This window comes from Condylura cristata, unplaced genomic scaffold (genome assembly GCF_000260355.1).
Source record: "Condylura cristata isolate star-nosed mole 26May11 unplaced genomic scaffold, ConCri1.0 scaffold00010, whole genome shotgun sequence".
NCBI classification, from domain to species: Eukaryota; Metazoa; Chordata; class Mammalia; order Eulipotyphla; family Talpidae; genus Condylura; species Condylura cristata.
Window position 1 is genome coordinate 38,827,303 of NW_004567111.1, and position 22,888 is coordinate 38,850,190.

A 22,888-nucleotide genomic window follows, 5' to 3' on the forward strand; every position below is an offset into this window, starting at 1 on the left:
GGGAATATAATGGAACAGGAGAGAAAATAATGATAATGATGAACAGCCATATACCAGAGACATTTTGTGGGGGAGAGGTGGGGAATGGGATAAAAAACAGTGGGGGAGGGAAATGCACTGGACCATGGTGATGGCGCAGGGTGATTTGGTGATGGGAAGCTCACGGGGATTACAACTGAGATGGAAAAATGCACAAAATGATGGAAAAATAAACTATTATAATAAAAAAGTAAGCATGAACTATCTCTATTCTAGCAGAAGTAGATTCTAGAATACTGACAACTAGTACTAAAAAGGAAGCAGAAGCCATGTCCCTAATATATGTTGTTGCAAATGGCAAGACTTCCTCTTCTCTTTTTTATAGTTGAGTGATACTCCACTGTGTACATGTACACTATATCTTCTCTATCCATTCTCCTGATGTTGACATGTGGGTGGTTTCCATATATTCATTTCTGGACTAGACTATTGAAGGATATTGTTCCCTCTGCCCTCAATTCTCTCTACATAGTTGGTCTTTCTGAGATGCCTGCTTAAAACTCTCTTACTTCCCACTATCCACAGGTTAAGATCCAAACTCCACGGGTTCAAGCAATCACTTCCTAATTATATACAGACCCCTCTCTCCAATTTTATTTCCCACTTCTCTACTCAACTACCTCGTACAAAACTGGCGAGCACTTTGCAGATCACTGAACAAAACAGATAATCACTTTTTAGACATTCACAGTATTCAAAGCATACTACCAAATATGCTCACCTCATGTAGGCATCAAAAACTCTATGCAATAGATAAGCACCTTTACTGCCCCCAGTTTACGGAGGAAGGAAATGAGAACTTAGATGCCTGCTTTGGCTAACTCTCTCCCTCGGTCTAGGGACCTGGTCCCTCTCCCGTGCTCGTTCAGCAGGCCTGGGAGGCCCTGAAGATTTCTTTCTACACTCCATCCTTATCTTCAGGATCTCATTCAACTGCCGTCCCCGAGTGACAGCACTCTTCACTGAGAGTTAATCATTTTGTCTTTGGTAGGCTCACTGTACTTTGTATAGTTCGCATTATAAACACTTTTTCCCTCACATTATGTCATACTTATTTGTGTATATTCCAAACTACCAATTACATTATAAACCCATGAGAATTCGGGTGTCAATTTTTTTTTTTTTGGCCACCTTATCCTTTCACCGGTCTATAGCAGGTAGATTAATAAAAACATACTGAATGACAAGGTACATCGCTATTTATTATGTGTTATTCATTCCTGCTGCTTTCTTACACAGTCTATTTCAGACCTTTATTATTTCTTGAGATTTCTTTGGTAATAAAGTTCTGCTTGTGTTTCCTCTTTCCATGTATCTTCTTTATCAATGATAGATTAATTTCTCTAAAAACTGTTCTAATTTAGCTTTTATCTATTCAAAACCATCCTTGGCTCATCAATATGCATATTTGTACATATTCACACAAATAATGTGTAATTCTTTACTCTGGAAGTCAGGCCTGTGATCGTCCAGATTTGCTTATTTTATCTTTCCTTGGATCATAACCTTGCACCAAACCAAACTTTGTTACTTTTTGTTCTCTCAAATTATACACAGTCTCTGCACATGGGGAAACTGAAATGCCCCTACCTTTTTCTCCCTAACTACCTGTAGAATTCATCTTCTTCAGATAGGATCTGGTCAAGGTGTCCTTGGTATAAGGGTGAGAACTGCAACTTCTCTGAAATCCCACAGTAAGATGGTTTTGTCTCTTCTGTGCGATGTAATCCATTCAGGATAGTCCTGCTGCTATGATTTATAAATATTGTAACTCACCATCTGTCACCTCCTTGACATCATCCAACTATTCCTTATAAGGCTGTACCTGCGTGTCTTACCTGGTAGATGTTCAACAAATTTGGTTTGGTACATTATTGAAAGAGAATACTAAAGTTATGCTGGACCCTAATTCCCATACATTTTTTCCTGTTAAAAAACTTTTGTTTAAAAACCTGGCCCTCCCTGGTGGCGTAGCGGGTTAAAGCACAGCACTGAGAATCTAAAGCCGCTTCCGCATGAGTTCGACTCCCGCCTGCCTCGGAGGTGACCACATGGCGTGGCAGACCTCTCCTGACCTGCCTGCTGCTCCCCTCAGCAGTGTACTTCATCAATCTGCCTGTTCTGCTCCCCTCTCTGTCTTTGGTGAATCCTCTCACCGCCCATGAGCCTCTGGCCTGTACCCCAGTTCTGTATGCACAAATAAATAAATCTTTAAAAAAAAAAGAACCTATAGTGGACATTAGGCAGAATACTTGGAGGGAAGGAAAGTCATCAGTAGAAAAAAAAAATGTTGTTTTTTTCCCCAAATTAATAAAGCTAATTGATGAGTTCCACAATCCTCCTTAAGACTAACATAGTAGCATGTCCAAACCAGTGTTTGAAAACATTAAACTGTCCCATGTCTTAAAAAAGGTAAACAGAGAATGGAAAAATCTTTCAAATGGATAGTGACCATCGCATAGTCAGACCAGTGTTAAACACAGGGCTACAGTTTCACCATACCCAACTTGCTGAATCTTATAAAACTTCAAGGCAAATGAAGTTATCCCAAAGTCTAACCTTGAGAAAACTGAGGAGAGAAGAGAAGTTCAACATTTTGACCAATGGCAGGCCCAGGGTCCACACCAAACCAGAAATATTCACCAAAAGACCGAAGATTCCAAAAAGACTAAAGAAAAGTTCCTGTAAAGGAGTTAGAGTGGAGTGGTGTATTCATCGTTTAATGGTATATTCTTGTCATCCATGGTATATTCCAACACTGTCATGAACTACTAAATCTACACTCAGTGTGACTCAGGCAGGGTCTTCTTCCTAGTGACCCAATTTGGCCAAATAACTTATCATATGGCTTGGCAGGAAAACTAACACTACAATCTAAATTGCTGTCTGTACCTTTTCCTGTCTTATAAAGACACAGGGCACACTACCAACAAACACTCAGTGCTATACTCTATTTTAAAGCCAAGTAATAATTTTAGAGACCACCAGTAGGTGGCAGAAGTATAACATAAGTGAGGCACTATTTCTAAAATATAAGATGAAGGTAGCTTTATTTGATTTCCCAATTCCTTTCAAAGAATATAAAATCTTGTTAAATGGTTAAGTTTTTCAAACATTGTTTTGTCACTTTTCAAGTGGTATATTACAAAATAAATGACTAAATAAAAGACTATTCTCCTTACTGGAAATTGCATTCTAACGTTTATTTTTGGTCATTTTAAGTAACATTTTTATTGATATACAAGTTTATAATACTATATAGTTTTGGAAATACAGCTTCCCTGCTTGGATGTGTGTACACCACCCCAGACCCACCACCAAAGTTCTAGTGCAATTCACTATTAATGGACACACACACTACTATCAGATTGACCCCCTCAAAGAGACAAAACTAAACCAAAACAAGCTCTAGAAATAGGAATGTAGAATCAAGACTACTGGAGGAGGAAGAAGAAAGAGTTCACAGCAAAGGGATTAGGGGACCCAAAGGCTGCTTTAGGGTTACAGCTGCTTTAATGCTTAGCATGTTGTAGTAACATGCATCTTAAAGAAGTGGGAACTTAGAGCCTAAAAAGTAAACCATTTGCAGTAACCAATGTTACCTCAATCTCAAAAGTTTCAAAAGGCCAAATTAATGCCCATTTTTCTTAGTCTGTTTAATATTTATTTTAAATAATACCATAATGTACCCAGATTTTTTTATATTCAACAATATTGTCATCAGAAATTGAAAAGCAGACAATTTTTTATATTCAGTAATGTCCGGTAACAAGAGGTTTCAGGTTATATTTTACAAGCATCTCTCCCCAATCAATACTGCATATAAAATGCAGAATTCCAGCTAAACAATTATTATGTTTTCTCGTTTCGACATCTAGTTTAAAAGTATAAGAGCAACCCTGACATACTGTGTAAACATTTTGAGGAAATGAATACAAGTTGAAAATTGGATGAAGGTCTTGAGACAAATTTTCAGAATTAACAATTTGTATGAACCTGTGTAATGTATTCATTTGCTATATAATCACTTGTGGGCAGAAATTAATTGACACATAACTAAGTATGGCAAATACAGATATAAAGTTAGATAATGTCAAGAGCACTCTGGGAAGTAATAGACTAGAAAGGAATTCTTGCATATGTTCATTCATATGAATAAAGTTTTTTGCTTATTAATTGTACAAAGTAGAAAATAAAATCCTTGCCTTTAACAAAAGAACCCTAAGGATGTATGCGAGTCTTTTTTGATGGGGATAGGAATCTGCTCCAAAGCATAACAAGGCAGTTTAAGTGCCTGGTGGCAGGAATTATGCCATCATCTTATCACCTAAAATGATGGAAACAGGGCCATCCCTAGTGGCGCAGCGGGTTAAAGCACAGCCCTAAGAAGCTAAAGCCGCTTCCGCATGACTTCGATTCCCGCCTGCCCCGGAGGCGACCACATGGCGTGGCAGACCTCTCCTGACCCGCCCGCTGCTCCCCGCAACAGTGTACTTCATCGGTCAGCCTGTTCTGCTCCCCACTCTATCTCTGGCGAATCCTCTCACTGTCCCTGCACCTCTGGCCTGTACCCCAGTTCTGTATGCATAAATGAATAAATCTTTAAACAACAACAACAAAAATGATGAAACCTAGAAGGCCTTTGGTACCCATACAATCAGTTAATCAAATGGAACCCTTCCCAAAGCTGGCAACTAGTCCTGCGTCATTAGAATTGTTCTACAAGGCCCCTTTGGAAATACACACATGAGCAAAAGGTCATCAAAGCACAAGAACACTAAAGATAATCTGGCTGAGGCCTTCACAGAAAGTGAAGCAGCCTCACTTCTTGGTTGTTTGGGAATCCTTGAGACAGATTCAGGTCTGCTGAAAGTGATCTCTGCTAGGTTTTACTCCAAGTCTCTCTGTAAACGAAGGCTAGAAACACAATCTAATGATTGCATTAGTTGCTGGCTACATGCATGCACAAGCATTAAGACAAAACCAAAGTTCTCCCCGGGGACCAGTGGGAAGGAACAGTTGCTAAGGGATTATTTTTTATGACAAGCATCCATTTATACCCGTAAAATAGTCAAGGCAAGTATGTGAAGAATAACTTGCAAAATATACACATAGATGCATTCCCTCATTTCTCACTTCTGTAAGGTAATATTACTGAATGCATTCATAAAGTGAAGATTATAAAGGTGTCTGAATCCTTGACAGGGTATGAAAAGAACATTGCTTTAATAGCTTTGACAGTTGACGCAATCCATGAGATGCTTATGTTCTACACTAAAAATAAGTACAATAACCATCATGAAAATTTCTTTCAGCTCTCATCACTCAGGGGTTGGCAACTATCAAATTACATGTTCCTAATTCATTCCTACTAAATAAAATGGACTTGGAACAATTTAAAACAAAGAATTGTATGTCTATGCACACTGTCAGAAAGGGTGTGAAAACAGTTTTAAAATGTTACAGAAAGTTATAGGTAACAAAAACCATTTTCAAAATAAAATTTTGGGATCACATGTTTGCTGTATGGGATGAAAGAAAGGCCTTTTCAACTCCCTCCCACCACAGTCTAGCCTTAGTTGGCACTCCATAATTATTTTTTGAATGAATAGTATAGTAGATAGCACTTGAAGCAGTTTCAAACATTAGGAATTCATTCCAAAAGAGATAAAGGTGACTTCGGAACTTGGCAAGAGTAACTTGATAAGAATAACTGTGATGGCAACACAATTAGAACAGGTCACCTGACTCCGGGGAAAAGCTTTTGCCAAGAGAAACACCCATGCTCCTGAGCAACCTCAGAAGCAATGAAAGGTAGCACCCACGCCCCATGCAGCAGGTCACCTACAAAAGGCCCCTGCTCTGCTCTTACCTCCTCTCTCTTTTCTTCTGGATCGTCTGTCCCCCCAAGAACCAGCTGGGCACGGCTGCCAGCATTGCTATCCTCACTGCCATTGTCACATGTGGTTGGCACCAAATCCTGGGAGGACACAGGACCTTTATCCCTCGGGGCAGAAGCCTCTGCCCTTTCTTCACTGTCCACTGAGCTCAGGGAGAGAGCACTGAGATGGTTGGGACACTTGGCAGTCCCTGCGCCTGGGCTCTGTGGGCTGGGGGGCTTGGGTGTGGTGGGCCTTAGAGGAGTGAGAGGTTGCTGCTCAGTTTCAAATGTAAACTGGCTGCCAGGTTTTGGGTCATCAGAGTGTTTGCTGGACACTTCCTGGGCCATCAGACCGGAGGAGGGACTGCCAGCACTAGGACCTGCACTTTCTGATGCCCCAGAGTCTGTGCTTTCAAGAGGAAACACGGCTGTGTCCACATCTACCTGGGGCACCTGACAAACGGCCAAGCTGCAGCTGGCAGCTGCCTGGGCACTGTGCATGGGCCCCGGGCACCTCCTGCGGTCAGGCTCGCTGTTGGTGGACACCCGGCGTGAGTAGTCGTCGTGCAGCCTGCTGTGTGGCCCGGGCCGTGGCTGTGCCTCCCCGGGGGAGTGCACCCCACCTTTGCCGCCCTCTCTCTTCCAGGCTGCATCCGTTGCACTGCTCACCAGTCTCAGGACTCTGTCAAAGTCCTTGGCCCTGATCGGGCTCTTCCAGCGTTTCGTCCTTCTCTCTGACCCACCGAATTTTTCTGAGTCTGCAGACGAACTGCTCAGTGTCCTTCGGGGGGCTTGCTTTTCCTGCACCACCTTGAGGTCTGTGAGATTCGAGGTGGACTTTCGTTTGAAGGAGCTTTTCTTCAGAAAGTTTAAGTTGTCTGTGCTCTTGCTCCGCCTATAAATGATGCTGTTGTTTTCAGAGTCTTTCACCAGGATCTCGCACCGGGATGGCTCCTGAAGTATAGGGGACAGGGGCCGGCCGGGCTGCTTTTCGGCATCCAAAAGGCTAATACGGCCCAGGCCATAGGCACGCCGGATGCTGCGGGACCGGTGGGTGCTCCTCTGGAAGGCATCGTCTGCCTCCTCTGGGTCGGAGCAGTCGGACACACCCCCAGGCCCTGGTTTGAGCGGCTGACACGCTGGTCCTGCGGGGCTGCACCTGCTTGCCTGGATTCCCAGGGCAGCACCGTTGGGGATGGGTTTTCCAGTGCCCTGTTCTGAGGTATCTTCTTTAGCTGTATCTGACCCCTCTCGGTTCTGAATTCCTTGCAGGACCGAGGACTTAAGTTTTTTAAATGATCCCATTTTCCGGAAAGAGGCAAGGGCATTCCAGGTGGAGGAGTTTCCCATCAAGACCATGGAGCGGGGTCTCTCTGCATTGGCGCTGCTTCTCTTCCGACTCACAGAGAAGAGGCGCATGAACTTGGCCGGGTTGAGCCTGGCTTCTTGGGCTTCGGCCTCGCCACCACCACAGCCTCCATTCTGACACACTGGGTAAGCGCCCATGCTGGGGTCTTTGGGATCAGGGACTGAACAGGGGATAGCAGCGCTGGGCCCATGGCCATTCTGGGCTGTGGTCATGTTCTTGGGGCCAGGAGTCAGGGGCCACTGGGCAGCAGGATTCAGACCTGCATGTACATCTGCCGGGACCGGCAGGGGCTGCAGATCTGTCGCTCCCAGGCTGCCTGCCTGGCTTGCACATGTGCTGCGTACATCAGGCTCCTTAGTCGTGGCCACAGCCTGCAGCAGAAAAAAAATTAGGAATTTAGTCATTTCCCCTACAAAAGGACCTCTATAAACTGGGGCTAGATATTCTGTTTAATAATTGCTACTTAAAAACAAGTGATCCCTGTGATAGAGCTATCAAATAAAAACTATTTTAAGTTAAAATTTTACTTTCCAGGAATGACATGGAGTCAACCCAGATGCCCAAAAGTTGATGACTGGATTAAAAAGATGTGGTATATATGCACAATGGAATATTACTCAGCAACCAAAAAGGATAAACACATGACTTTTGCAGCAACATGGATGAAGCAGGAAGGGATCATGCTTAGTGAAATAAAATCAGAAAGAGAAAGAAAAATACTGTATGGTTTCACTCATAGCAAGAGCATAAAGGGGGGGAGGGGGGAGATAATAATAATGAACAACTATATACCAGAGACATTTTATGGGGATGAAGTGGGGAATGGGATCAAAAAGGGTGGGGGGGGGGAGGAGAAAGTGCACTGAACTATGGTGATGGCACACGGGTGATTTGGTGATGGGAAGCCCACGGGGATTTACAACTGAGATGGGAAAATGCACTATTATATTATTGAAAAAAGAAAAAAAAGAATCCATTACAAAACTTAATAGGCAGAAGTCTGCAACTTAAAATGTCAACTATTTCTGAAAGTCCAGCAACACAACAATAGAGTGAAGATCCCAGGGTTGCCTCCTCCAAACACATCCATCAAAACAGATGTAAATAAAACCAGGGGAAAAAAAAAAAAAAAAGGTCCTGAGGAAAAACTATCACCATACATAATAGCAGCCTGTGGGAAGAGGTAGAAAAAAATTTCACTTAAATGGGTAGCAAAAACCTCAAGAGGGAGAAGGAAAAAAAATTTACTTTCCCCTTGTTGTTTTTACAATAAATTAAAGGGAAGAACACACAAGTATTTTCCATTAAAAACGATAATTGTGCATTCATTATGGCAGTAAACTCTTTAAAACCATTGAAATTTGTTTAAATAAGACTTTTGAAAAACTGTGGGAATGAAAAGGCCCAGGTATCATTCAAGACTTTATCTTCTCTGTATTTGAAACTGTCATTATGGACATCAAAAAAAAAAAAAAACTCACAAAACACAAAAAACACTCAAGTATTTCAAAATTTGACAGTGAAATGTCAACCTATTTTAAATTTAATACAGCTAATATGCAAACTGAGTGCAAGGAGTTACAGTGGAGATGCTCTTGGGTTGCTTATTATCTACAGAAAAATCCAAAGCTCTAACAGGAGAGCTACAAAATGCTATGTGTACACATATCCAGGGAGGGTCACATGAGTCACACAAGTCCAGGTTTTGTGAAGGAAAGGGGACTTGTTAAGGGAATCTGTTAACAGGATTCAACTGATTGGCAAATGGAGAATGATAAGAACGATACTAAAATACTTGACTCCAGTTACTAAAATTCAAATTAAATAAATACTGTGCATCCTCCTCCTCCCACTGCTCTAAAGCCTACAAGACTCCTGTGGTCATCATCTCTCCTGCCAAATGAAAATGATGCTTCTTTTCCTTAACCTCTTTCACAAGACCAAAACCTGCTTAGCCTTCAAGGACCAGCTTAAATGTCAGTCTCCTTGTTCTCAATAAATGACTAATCAAGGAAGGTATTATGATAATGACCATAAAAGGTTATCATTCTTTAGTATTTACTACATACATACATAGCCCATCTACTAAGTGCTTTTAAAACAACTTGCCACTGAGCACTCAATATGAGGTCAAAAGGTTGATTTTCATTTCATATAAAAGCAAATGGGGGCTCTCCCTGGTGCTGCAAAAGGTTAAAACACAGCAATATGAAGCTATCCACAGCCATTGCAGCACAAGTTTGATCCCTGGCCAGGGAGATGACCCACATGGCACAGACAGACCTCTCCTGTCTCACACACTACTCCTCTCAGCAGTGGATTTCAGTAGTCTGCCTGTTCTGGTCTTTACTCTGTCTCTGGTGAATCCGCTCACCCTCCTCCACCTCTAGCCTATACCCCAGACCTTGTATGCATAAATAAATAAATCTTTAAACAAAACAAAACAAAACACTGCATTATGAAGCTCTTCAAAGCCACTGCAGCACGAGTTTAATTCCCAACCAGGGAGCTGACCCAGACCCACATGCATTGCAGACCTCTGCTGACCCACCCGCTGCTCCCCTCAGCAGTGTATTTCAGTAGATCAACTGTTCTGCTCCCTGCTCTTTCTCTGGTGAATCCTCTCACCCACCAAACCTCTGGTCTGTACTCCAGTTCTGTAAGCATAAATAAATCTTAAACACACACACTAAAAAAAAAAGCAAATGGAGGCTTGGGCATGTTGTATGATTCAGCTGGGGGTCCTCCGGCTGTGCCTTCCAAAGCCCAGTCTCTTCTCCACTGGTTCAAACTGATGAACCAAGAATGGCAGAGCTGGGATATGAGCCCCACAAGTTCAATGCTTCATGACATGAACTGAGTTAAGACCCAAAAGTCTTTAAGACAGCAATCAAGATCATTACTCAGATAGAAATATTAAAAGCAGAGGAGAAAATTCTATGAAGACCTTGAGATTAGGTCCCAATTTAGCTGAGCTCCTTCAAGTATAGAAGAAAATTTGACCTTGTACAAAGAGGTTTCATCTGTTTCTGCCTTCAAACTCTACAAGGGGTTCATTTTCTATTTGCCACTATGTCATGCTTACTGAGAAGGGATCTCCAGGAAGGCTCCACAGACTTAGACACCTGAAGCCTTTCTGATGTCCCATTGAACAATTCCATTAATCAGAGTACTGTTGGGGCTACGCTATGCAATTTAATTTAATGCTTTAGTGGGGAAATTAGAGTCCTGAAGAGCTGTGAGTGCATCTAATTTAATCTAAGCAAAATCTTGATCATTCTAGCACTGAGGATGTGAAATCTATAACCAACTGCAAAATATGTCTGCGGTAAGCATCACCTGTCCACCCCGTACTCTGGGAGTGATATGGTTATGCAAGCAGTCTAGTCAAGTCACAGGCACTTGAGGAACTGGATATTGTGCAGTAATAATGGTCTTATGACTTGCACTGGACATGGGTGAACAAATATAACCCCTGCTTGTAGTCCAGCAAGGCAAAGACACCTTATTAGTCTTTGGCCACATCTAGAGGGCATCATGAGAACTGTGGCAAGTGTGGTGTGATGAAATGACATCTGGAAAGGTGTGAACCTGTATCCCTAAATCATATACAGTGTTGTAAACCAACATTACTGCAATAAAAAGATACAATTAAAAGATGAGTAAATAAGGCCCTCCCTGGTGGCGCAGCGGGTTAAAGCACTGCACTGAGAAGCTAAAGCCACTTCCGCATGAGTTTGATTCCCGCCTGCCCCGGAGGAGACCACATGGCGTGGCAGACCTCTCCTGACCCGCCCACTGCTCCCCTCAGCAGTGTACTTCGTTGATCTGCCTGTTCTGCTCCCCACTCTGTCTCTGGTGAAGTCTCTCACTGCCCCTGAGTCTCTGGCCTGTACCCCAGTTCTGTATGTACAAATAAATAAATCTTTAAAAAAAAAAAAAAAAGATGAGTAAATAAAATAGTTGACCCCAGTTATATGAAAAACAAACACTTATTTAGAAAATTGTATTAAGTATGCCATAAGGACACAACAGATGAGGGGAAGTGTTTGTTTTAATGTTGGGTAGATTAAAAATATCCTCTGGAAGACATGTTCAGCACTGTCATATAAACCTTGAATATATCTGTTTCAGATATCTGTGGGTCGGTGCCAATGATAAAATAAGAAATGCCAATGTTGTGTATCTATCATCCAAGTGATCAATGCATGAGACTTTACTGGGTATAGGGATCTGTGCAGGCCCATGCGGAATTCAAGGCAGTGAGTAGGTGATGGCCCTTTTGAGCTGGAGAACTTTCACGATCAAAGGGGGAGTCAGGAACATAAGTATGGTTGGGAGAAAGTAAATTAGGTTGGCTAGTTGTCCTTGTCAGCTCAGATATGAGATATTTGCCAGTCCATGGATTTTTGGGAGTTGACACAGGGGAAGTTCGTGGTAAATTCGTTACTCTCCGATTAAGCAAAACAATATACTGGAAGGATAATCCATTATAACCTAGCAGAGAAGACAACTTGAGAAATGGCTACTTACACTTTGAGACTTTCTACAGGTCTCACCTTCTTTGGGAATTCTTTCCTTATTCCTCTAAGATGAATGAGACCCCCAATATTCTGTGAGTTATCAGCATCTCACCAAGTTGCTTTATGAAACCTCTACTAATAGGTTGATGTAGCTGCCTTCAGAACGAAACTGAACCTCTACTAGTGACACCTGTGTACTTCTAATGCTTAGAGGATTGAAAACTCTCTTGATGTCAAACTGTTATCTATTTTCCTGATTTGTCCATATCTATCCTAAGGTAAGAAAATTCATCATGGGATCTCCCTGGTGGTGCAGCAGGTTAAAGCACAGCTCTAAGAAGCTAATGCCACTTCAGCATGAGTTCGATCCTCGCCCAGAAGTGATCCACATGGCGTGGCAGACCTCTCCTGACCTTCCTACTGCTCCCCTCAGCAGTATACCTCATCGATCTGCCTGTTCTGCTCCCCACTCTGTCTCTGGTGAATCCTCTCACCGCCCCTGCACCTCTGGCCTGTACCCCAGTTTTTTACGTCTAAGTAAGTAAATAAATCTTTAAAAAAAAAATCATCATTACATACCTCCAAATTTTCCAATGTGAAGATGTTTAATTTTTTTAAACACCAAGAAGTCTAAGTATTTACTTAAAACATTTAAGTTTTAGGATACTGACCCCATAAAATGCAATCAGAAAATCTGAGTTTTGAACTGCGGCTACATGTTTTTTGAAGACCAGTGACTTGCTATGCAGCTGAATAACATGATTGTTGTATGCTCCTTGGAATGAAACTGAAAATCAAAGGGGAAAAAAAAAAGCTTTTCCTGGAATTTCCAAGTAACATACCACGTTGCATTATTTAGAACTAATACTTTGACCTCTATTAACTAACAAGGGTTGCAATTCAATCAGTGGTTTTGTGGTTTAGTCTTATAAATTGTGGGAGTTCTGCCAGAGATATTTATGAACTACAAGAAAGAATTTTAGAAGGGAATATTGTGAAATCCACTGTCTACTTTCTGGATGCTGGGGCATATGAATTTTAGAATAGAACACTTCCTTTCAGTCACAATGAGATTTCTCTGAAAACAACTGGTAATTTTTAAATAAGAATTTAAGACTCAAGAACTTATACGGGGTTAAATGAACAAACAATAAAGTTTTTGTTATATGTTTATGTAAACTATAGAAAAAATGACACTAAAAATGAGGGAAAGTATAGCTCCTACAATCAACACTGCTTAACAATGCCTCGGGGGGGACAGCTAAGCCATGATGTAAAGATGAGGACACACCCCCAATGGGTCTGAGAAACTTGCCCATCCTAGGAACTGATGGGTCTGAAGAACCGCACATGGAAAGCCATGGATTGGCTCTAGCCCGGCACTGCCCCCTTCTGGCCAGAATCTCAGCATCCCTAGACCTCTTCTTTCCTTCCAGATGTCACTGGTCACCACATTCAAGCCCGAGATTCTACTGCGCGTTCCAACAATCTTTGCCTTGGTGTGGACCGTGAAGGCCATATTTCTACCTTTCAAAGTGCACTCTACCTGCACAACTGCATTAGCCTCCTAGCAAGTCTCTAATCTTTTACTCACCTCCAACTCAGTCACAGTGTCCTTCACAAACAACAGGCTATCTCTTCACTTAGTCTCACTGACCTCCTTTGGACCTTGACTCTCTCAGCCTACCACAGAATGCCTTTCACTTTGCTTATGCCGAATTCTTTATAGTGGTCCTTTCTCATACTACTATGATCTTGTGCATTTTCTTGTTTGTGCTCACTTTCTCCAGTTATTTTGTGTTTCTGTATTGTAAGGAACAATTCCCAAGGCCCCCTGACAAATGGCTTCTAGCCAGGTTGGCTACTGGGAAGCACAGGTGGAAGAGGACACACGTGGAAATGCACTTATCACATTAAATGATTTATTCTGTAGAATTCCATTTTTCTTTAAACTATGAAATACTCCTTTTAAAATACATATCACGGAAATACTTAATGAAGGCCATACCTTAGCACGTCCCTTCTTTATTTCAAACAAATTATTTCTTTAAAGAAAAGTAAATTTGTACATATAAGCTGATTTTTAAAAATTAGCTGTCTGTGGGCCCTCCCTGGTGGCACAGTGGATTAAAGCGCAGCACTACAAGCCAGCCACAGCCACTTCAGTGTGAGTTCAATCCCCGGCCCCAGAGATGACCTTGCCTCACCTGCTTCTCCCCTCAGCAATGTACTTCATCAGTCTGCCTGTTCTGCTCCCCACTCTGTCTCTGGTGAAGCCTCTCACTACCGCTGTGCCTCTGTCCTGTACCCCAGTTCTGTATGAATAAATAAATGAATCTTTTTTTAAAAATTACCTGGGGCTGTCCCTGGTGGCTCAACAAGTTAAAGCACTGCACTATGAAGCTCTCCGAAGCCACTGCAGCATGAGATCCCCAGCCAGGGAGCTGACCCACATGGCATGGCGGACCTCTTCTAACTTGCCCGCTGCTCTCCTCAGCAGTGTATTTCAGTAGATCTGCCTGTTCTGTTCCCCACTCTGTCTCTGGTGAATCCTCTCACCCACCACACTTGTGGTCTGTACCCCAGTTCTGTAAGCATAAATAAATAAATCTTTAAAAAAAAAATTACCTGTCTGTATGTCTCTTCTCCAGGAAACTAAGGATAAATGCATTCATATGTGGACTGAGAATAAAATTCTCCAGTTAATGCTAAGTAGCCGTAATAACCTAACTCAAATATGTGTACATTTATTATACATGCATATGCATCTTTATTGTTAAGTATGTATATATACATGAATACATATATGAAAATATATGTATATGTAATCTAACATATGAAAGAACTGACTTCCACTAAGTGAGATAGATTTGACAACAGTAAATGCTTTACTTCATTGAAATTTATAGAATTTTGCTTTAACTAAACTTCAAATTGAGTAAACTGGGGATTAAAAGGAAACAAGCCCCATGGACAATCAGGACTCTGGATAAAGCTGGAAATTCTAGAAACCCCCATTTTATGAACTGGTTATATTTTAAAGGGTTACTAGTAAGCAATCCATTTCCAATAAAATCTAAATATTACATTTTTAGATAAGTTCATTAGTCCATAGTAACCAATAATGTAGCTACTACTGAACTTAACTCTAATTTAAAGCATTTCTATAGGAAAATTCAACCATCATAGGATGATATTTCTTTCCCAAATCTCCATTCCCAATATAAGACACACTCTCTACCTCATGAGGACATCTCCAATAAGGAAAGAGAGTTCTCACTCATAAATCTCATTTAAGTGTTTGCAAATGGAAAGCACATATAAAAATGTAACTGTGGATAGATGGAAGCATTCTATCTTCGGGAAAGGTATCAATTTCATGCAAGCACATGACTGTCATGGCTTGCCCTATCTGGGTTACTGGGCTAAACCGAATTCCTGTGGGTGAGAATGGGGTTTCCCAATGAGGATGAATGTTTGCTTTGTGAATGCTATGGGGCAATAGGGGTGGGGAAAATGAGAATTTGCAAAGACAAGTCTTAGACCAAAGAAAGGAGAATCTTCCTTTGGTTTGTGGAAATTAAGGTCAGGTAAGTCAAGCAGGAGATAGGATTGGGTCTCTACTAAAGCTGACACGACTTTCTATACTGCACTCCCCTGCCATGATGCCAATGCTCAGCAAAACTCCAATCTCTGTTTCTTCTCTTCCTATAATCCCACTTTAAAACTCAAGGGCAAAAGAGTCTTGGAACACTTCAGGTGAGTCACTACAAATGAAGGCTTTGAAAACGGTGTATGTCTCAATTTCCTAATCTTCATCTTCTGTCCACCTCTTTCTTAATAAATAAGATTGTAGCAATAAGCACTAATATTACTAGGACTCCCTCAGGCCTGCAACCAATGCCAAAAATGATGTCATCACAGAATCCATGCCTCCCTTGTACTACCATTCAGAGCAAATTTGTCCGAATGGATAGGCTTCATCTGAAGACACTTTGAAGGTCCCTGAAGCAAAGGGACAATGTTTCTGCTTACAAAAGGCAGATTTATCAGAACCCGGAGTCATGTGCTCTTGAATGCAGACTCAGACCTTCAGTGCAGGCTGCATAGAACAATCCTCAAACCATCAGTGAGACTTTCTATCCAGCCTTGGGGTAGACATACTTAGCAACTGTCGGTGAGCGTGTATATTTATGGGGAGTCCAACAAGATGGCATCAGAGGAAGATGCCAGGTCTCTTCCTCCTCATATTGTCAATGAAATACATTGTCAACAAAAGAATAGACTAAAAACAAACAAGCAAGCAACATACTATAAATAGTATCAAAGAAAGCATGTGGAAAAATTCAATACACTTTTGTGATAAAAACTCAACAAAATAGAATCAGAGGGAGCCTATCTCAACACAATAAAAGCCATATACCAGAAACTGACCAATAACACTTAGTTAAAAAACTTTAAGTTTTCCCTTTAAGATCAGGAACAAAACAAGGATGTCCACTGTCACCATTTGTTTAATTTAGTACTAAGGGTTTTAGCTAGAATGATGAGACACAAGTATACAAAAGAAAAAACGTGAAAAGAATTGGTGTCATTATCATTATTTTCATATGATATTAGAGTATATACAAAGAAAACTGCAGACTCCACCAAAAAGCTACTAAAAACAATGAATGAAAACAGCAAAGTTGCAGGTTACAAAATTAACATACAAAAACCTGTAGCATTTTTTATATACAAATAGTAAGAAAATGAAATTAGTAAAATTCTATTTGTAATTGCATCAAAAAGAATCAAATACCTAGGAATTAACCTAACCAAGGAGATATGGGACTTATACAATGCAAACAACAAGATGTCACTAAGAGAAAAATACCACGACATAAGGAGATAGAAAGAGATATTCATGCATGGTGGGGAGAAAAAAAAATACAGTAAAAATGACTATTCTACCAAAAGCAGTATATAAATTTAACACAATCCCCATCAACACATCCAACAATATTCTTTAGAGAAATAAAACAATTAAAATTTATATGACCCCATAAGGCCTTGAATAGCAAATATAATCCTGAGAAAAAGGAGAGAAATGGAAGCATAAAGTCACCAGAAATTAAAATGATACCATATAGCCCTCCCTGGTGGCACAGCGGGTTAAAGTACTGAACTAAGAAGCTAAAGCCACTTCCTCATGAGTTCAATCCCCGCCTGCCCGGGAGGTGAGCATATGGTGTGGCAGACCTCTCCTGACCCACCTGCTGCTCCCCTCAGCAGTGTACTTAAGTCTATCTGCCTGTTCTGCTCCCCGCTCTGTGTGTGGTGAATCCTCTCACCATCCCTGTATCTCTGGCCTGTACCCCAGTTCTGTATCCATAAATAAATAAAAGCTTTTAAAAAAATAAAAAATAAAAAAATGATACCATATGAACCAGCAATTCCACTCCTAGGAATCTACCCAAAGGACACACGTGGTATTTTTCTCTTAGTGACATCTTGTTGTTTGCATTGTTTAAGTCCCTTATCTCCTTGGTTTGGTTAATTCCTAGGTATTTGATTCTTTTTGATGCAATTACGAAAGAATACCTACACTCCTGTGCAGCACTATTTACATTAGGTAAGCTATGGAAGCAACACAAATTCCCAAAAATAGATGACTGAATCAAGAAGATGTGGTATACATATGCAATGGAATACTACTCAGCAACCAGAAAAGATAAATGCATGCCATTTGCAGCAACATGGATGACGCTAGAAGGGATTATGCTCAGTGAAATAAGTCAGAAGCATAAGAAAAATACTGGATAGTTTCACTTTCAGGAGGATGATCGAGAGCCAAATAAGAGATTGGAAAATAACATATAACAAAACAACAATAATAATAATAACCAAAGTTAGCAGTTAACTATAAATCAGAGGCATTTTGCAAGGTGGGGAGAAGAAGAGGGATCAAAACTAGAGAGAAGAGTACAGGTGTTGGGAATTTTACAGGTAAGACACAGAAAAGGAGAACACATACAAGCAAGCATACATTGTGCAAAAACAAAGAATGATGTAAAGTATAGATATATAAATAAAAAAATACAAATGGAAATGTCATTATGGCCTGTCATATGATGCTTGGGCATTTATCTGAAGAACATGAAACCATCACCTCAAAATATTTTACACTCTACGATGTCTATTGTAGCATTATTTTCAGCAGCTAGCACATGGGAACAATATCAATGTGCACTGATAAAAGACTGGATCAAGATGTGGTATAGCCACAGTACTGAGTGTCATCCAGCTATAAGGAAAGGCAAAATGTTACTAATTGCAGCAAAATGGAAGGAGTTTTAGGGAATTATGTATATAGTAAAGTAAGTCAGGATGGCAAAGACAGATACTGGATATTTACATAGTGGCTGATTTGACAAAGCAAAATATATCTAAAAGCTGACATTAATAAACAAAGTTAGAATTCTAAGGGAAGGGGGGGAGAAGGGGAAAGAAAAAAGGGGGTCAGAGACATAAGGGATGGCGGTGGATAGGGATAAACAAAACCACTACCAACAACACACATCGGCCTGCCCAAACCGCAGCAGACCTTCCCAGACTCCACAATGCTCATGGGACAGCCCCGCTGGTGTACAGATCCATCACAAAGAAGATTCACTAGACACCAGCAAACAACTTGACCAAATTGAATTTATCATGCACACTATTAACTTCAGGAGATGCAATCTTTTCAAGTACATATGGCACATGAATGAAAGATTTCTCTGGCCCACTGTTGGGCCCAAGAAGGACTTTCAATTAATAAAAAGTATTGGGATCATATGTAAAAAATATATATCTATATCGCTCACAATGGAAATAAGATGAAAAATAACAATAATAAGATACCTAGAAAAGTCTCAAAGACTTTAGGATTGAAACAATGTTAAATAATGTATGAGTTGAAGAATAAATCACAAAAAGAGAATAAAATAAATTTTCACCAAATGAAATGGGAACATAATGTGTTAATATTTCTGGGATGTAGCCAGGACAGTGCTTAGGAAGAAAATTCTAACTTAAGAAAAAGATGAAAGGATAGTCTAAAAGTCCACCTTAGGAAACTAGAAAAAGAGCAAATACCACTTAGAGAAACAGAAGGAAGAAAATGAAAAGTCAATGAAATAGAAAAATGGAAGAGAAAAATTGATGACAATATCAATAAAACTGACAAACCTCTATAACATAACCTGCTATTTCAAAGAAAACTAATTTCATAATGAATAATCTCCTTCCAAAAACACCAAAAAAAAAATCCCTTTACATATACTTTGATGATTTCTCTGATCAATGCAAACAGTTAATGAAGAACAAATTCCAAGCTTATAAAAAGTCTTTTACAAAATTGAGGGTGATGCACCTCAAGTCATTGTCTGAGGACAGTGTACCCTGTTAGCACAATCTGTTCCTTACAAGAAAAGAAAATGAAAAAAAGGGTAAAAACAATTACATATTTGTGCTGTGTCTTCCCTGCGACTTATTTGAGCGCTCACGCTTTCTGGTTTTCATTTTTCTATAAGATTGTTTCTAAGCAGAGTTAACACTGAGTTTGTGGCAACAAGGTCAACTTTCAACTCCTTTCCCAGCAGCCTACTCGGCCACCACTCAGGACCGAGTCCAAAAAAAAGCACCTGTCCCTACATTTTTCAGTCAGAACCCACAGTGTCAAATTCCTACTCTAACCACAGCTGAGGCGACATCTATTGTGCAATTTACATTGTCATCTTCTAGCTACACTGACCTTTGGGTAGTTTCCTGAGAGCTTTTCAGGACTCTTGGCACAGGGGCTCCTTCAGGAGACACACTGACAGCAATGAAGATGACACAGCTATGAACAGAGCCAGCGGTAGCCAGAGAACTATTGTTCTTAGCAGAAGTTCCCTCACCTGGGACACTGCAGGGCACAGTCTCAGACGAGCTACCTGGGACCACTCTGGTAGAGGCAGAGGCTCAGGGGACAATGTCTACTCCACAGGCATTAAAAAATGACCCTGCGGACCACAGACACTGTGCTCAGACAGAAAGCAAACTTCCTATTGCTCTCTGAGGAGTCAGAAAAGCAAACTGGCCCCAATTGCATGGATACTCTAAGAGGCGGAGGTGGAAATCCTGGTGGGAATTTAGGGTAGAGAAACATGGCAACGGTTTCTCAGACTTTCAGTGTCAGTGCCTATTTCTCCATATTTACTTACCCTTTAGAACAGGACTTACTGACACCCCAGGAGGTTCCTTAGAGGCTTCCCTGGAGTTTTACTGTTTTTCTACACACAATGATTTGTGCCCATCAGCCCCCACAGGATCATGTGACTTGCTCCAACATCACTTGGTTTATTTGTACAGGGCACCTGCCATGAGGAAGGGCACAGTTCGTGATGCAAAGGTCACTTTGGTGGACATGCCACCAGCCATTATCCACCCTCCACTAAGCTGCTGACCTACCACAAGGGCCGTGAGTATGACAGACAAGCCACCTGCACCCCTTTACCCTTCTCCATACTTTCCTGGGAGCATCTTCCTTTGCTCCCATTTCCAGTCTGACTTTGCTCCCAGTTCTGTCTTTCATCATTAACCTGTGGGCTCTTACAGCACACAGCTTCCCCCAAACCTACAACATAGGGACTATGGGGGGAAACTGAGGCAGTAGGCCAGCAGTGGGCCTCATCGCTCTCCCCAAGCTCCATTCACCTGACATGACATGACAGTTCTGGTTCTCCCAGGTCAGAAGCTGCTGGTGCCTCCTGAACATGACGGACACAGGGATCACTCAGAAATCCCTCAGCACCACATCCACTGACATGGCTTCTTTGGCATGGAGCTTACGTTATGTTTTTGACGTCAGCGGTTCAGTAGGGCCTGAAGTGAAATAAATTACTATACTCTAAACTTTTTGCGAGAGTTTAAAAGCAGTTTTGCTTAGGTGCTAAAAAAGCACTGAGGAATAACAAAGACAAGTATCTTGAACCTGAAAAAAAGGGAAAATGCAGTACGCAGATGAGACGTGTTTCCTTCTCTGAAACAATGGCGCATAGAAGACAGTGCCCAGACAGCTAAGAAAGGAAACAGTTTTGCCTTCAGAAAAACTCAAAGATGAACAGACAAGTTCAGGGAAACATCCCTCTCAGTAACTAGATCAAGTCTCACAGTTACAGCTTAAGGCAGGTTAAGTGAGGGAGAGGCATCAAGGCGGAGGCTCAGAACTGCTGGGTTTGGGTTTTTACTTTGCCTTTGGGAACTGAGCCATTGCCATCCCATCTCTGACCTCAGATTTCTCATGCAATCCTAACATTTCTTCTAGAGTAGTTTACAGAGTTGTTAGGAGAAACAAATGCATCTTAATAGAATACTCTCACTGAAATATTAATTGTGCTCATGGCTTGACACCGTTCTTGTAAAACCTATTACATTTTTATAGGTTAATATAAATGGTTAGAGGGAAATGAACAGACCTCTACATCAAACAGCAGTGAATGCTCTGAGGACTCGAGCTCATTAAATATGCACCTGGACTGGACGTAGGCAAGAGCAACGTCTCCCTGTTGCCTGTGAGTGTGCAGAAAAGGCACCCGCACACACAGGTCACTGCTTCGTGACTCACACAAAGCGCCTTCTCCCTACAGCCATCCTGCCAGTCCCAGCATCATGGCTGGGTAAAATAGTGTGCAGTTGGGTAGTTGCATGTGGATGAGGGGGAGATGTGGCTGGTTCTCCCTAAGAATACCTCTGAACAAATACATATCAAGTGCCATTATTTCATTTTAAAACTAATTCTAACTTTTCTCTTTGCATATGTATAATATACATCCTTAGGATTTCTTCAACCCTGACCATTAGATAAAAACAGCAGATGTTTGGCCCTCCCTGGTGGCACAGCGGGTTAAAGCACAGCACTAAGAGGCTTAAGCCACTTCCACATGAGTTCGATCCCCGCCTGCCCCGGAGCAGATCCACATGGCGTGGCAGACCTCTCCTGACCCGCCTGCTGCTCCCCTCAGCAGTGTACTTCGTTGATCTGCCTGTTCTGCTCCCCATTCTGTCTCTAGTGATTCCTCTCACCCTCCGTGTCTCTGGCCTGTACCCCCGTTCTATATGAATAAATAAATAAATCTTTAAAAAAAACAGCAGAGGTTTGTTCTAAAATTTTGACAAGCAATATTCTAAAAGTTGGTTGTTCAGAAATTAAAATACATTTCCCCCTATATTCTCAAATTATTTGCCCGATCACACATCATTCATCTGCAAACAAATTGTTACCAACAGCAAACAAATTGTTACCAACAGTAATCCTGTAATAGGGTGGTCCTAGGAAAAGGGAAAGTTCCAGGATTCCTGCCCTACCAAGGGAGAGTGGAGCTGAGCAGGGAGAAGATGCTGGATAGGAAGAAGCAGGTTGGAGAACACCAAGGAGACCTGGGGAAGGTGCTTGGAGCAGAGACATGGGAAGTGGCAGCACTTGCTTCTTGGTCCTGGACTGGTTGAAACAGACATGGGTGAGAGACTGATCTTGATCTTGAGTTTGATTTTGTTCTTTCCCCTCCAGACTTGCCTGGCTGTTTCTGACTCTTTTCCAGGGGTCCCCATCAGAAGGTGCTTTAGATTTGTGGCAGGCTTTTGGACCTCAGAGGCCCTGCCTTAGGCAGCTCTGTTTGGCTGGGCATTCACCCATGAGGGGATGGGTAACTTTGGGTGCTTGATTTGGAAACTCTATTCTTCCCCTTTTCTGTATTACATGTTAATTGTATTAAAGTTCCTTTTTGTTGATGGTTTTACACACTAGAATGTTTTGTCCTGATGTGGCAGATGGCAGAACTGATTTAGAGTGGGCATGTTTGGGGGCTTTGGGGTGCCCCTCTCCCTATCCTGTAACAATACAATTGCTACATTAATAATCACTACAATTAATAACCAAATAACACTAACGAATAAAAAGATGAATCAGGTTTCTTTGGCACAGGTTTGTCTGGCAGTAGAGGTGAGAAAAGGAACGAGTTTGTCTCCTTTTTCCAGTATTGGAAAGACCCTGGTAATACTTGGTGTGTTCGT

The 22,888-nt window shown here is 41.4% G+C and overlaps 1 protein-coding gene across 2 annotated transcripts in view; it reads right to left on the reverse strand.

Annotated features, from left to right (window-relative positions):
- SPATA13 (spermatogenesis associated 13) overlaps nt 1-22,888 on the reverse strand; it is a 256,535-nt gene that overhangs the window by 67,736 nt on the left and 165,911 nt on the right. For both annotated transcript variants that reach the window (XM_012723270.1, XM_004680150.2), the window contains one exon: nt 5,912-7,660. In XM_012723270.1, coding sequence (XP_012578724.1) covers nt 5,912-7,501 — 1,590 coding nt within the window. In that variant the 5' untranslated portion in view covers nt 7,502-7,660. The remainder of the gene's footprint in view (nt 1-5,911; nt 7,661-22,888) is intronic.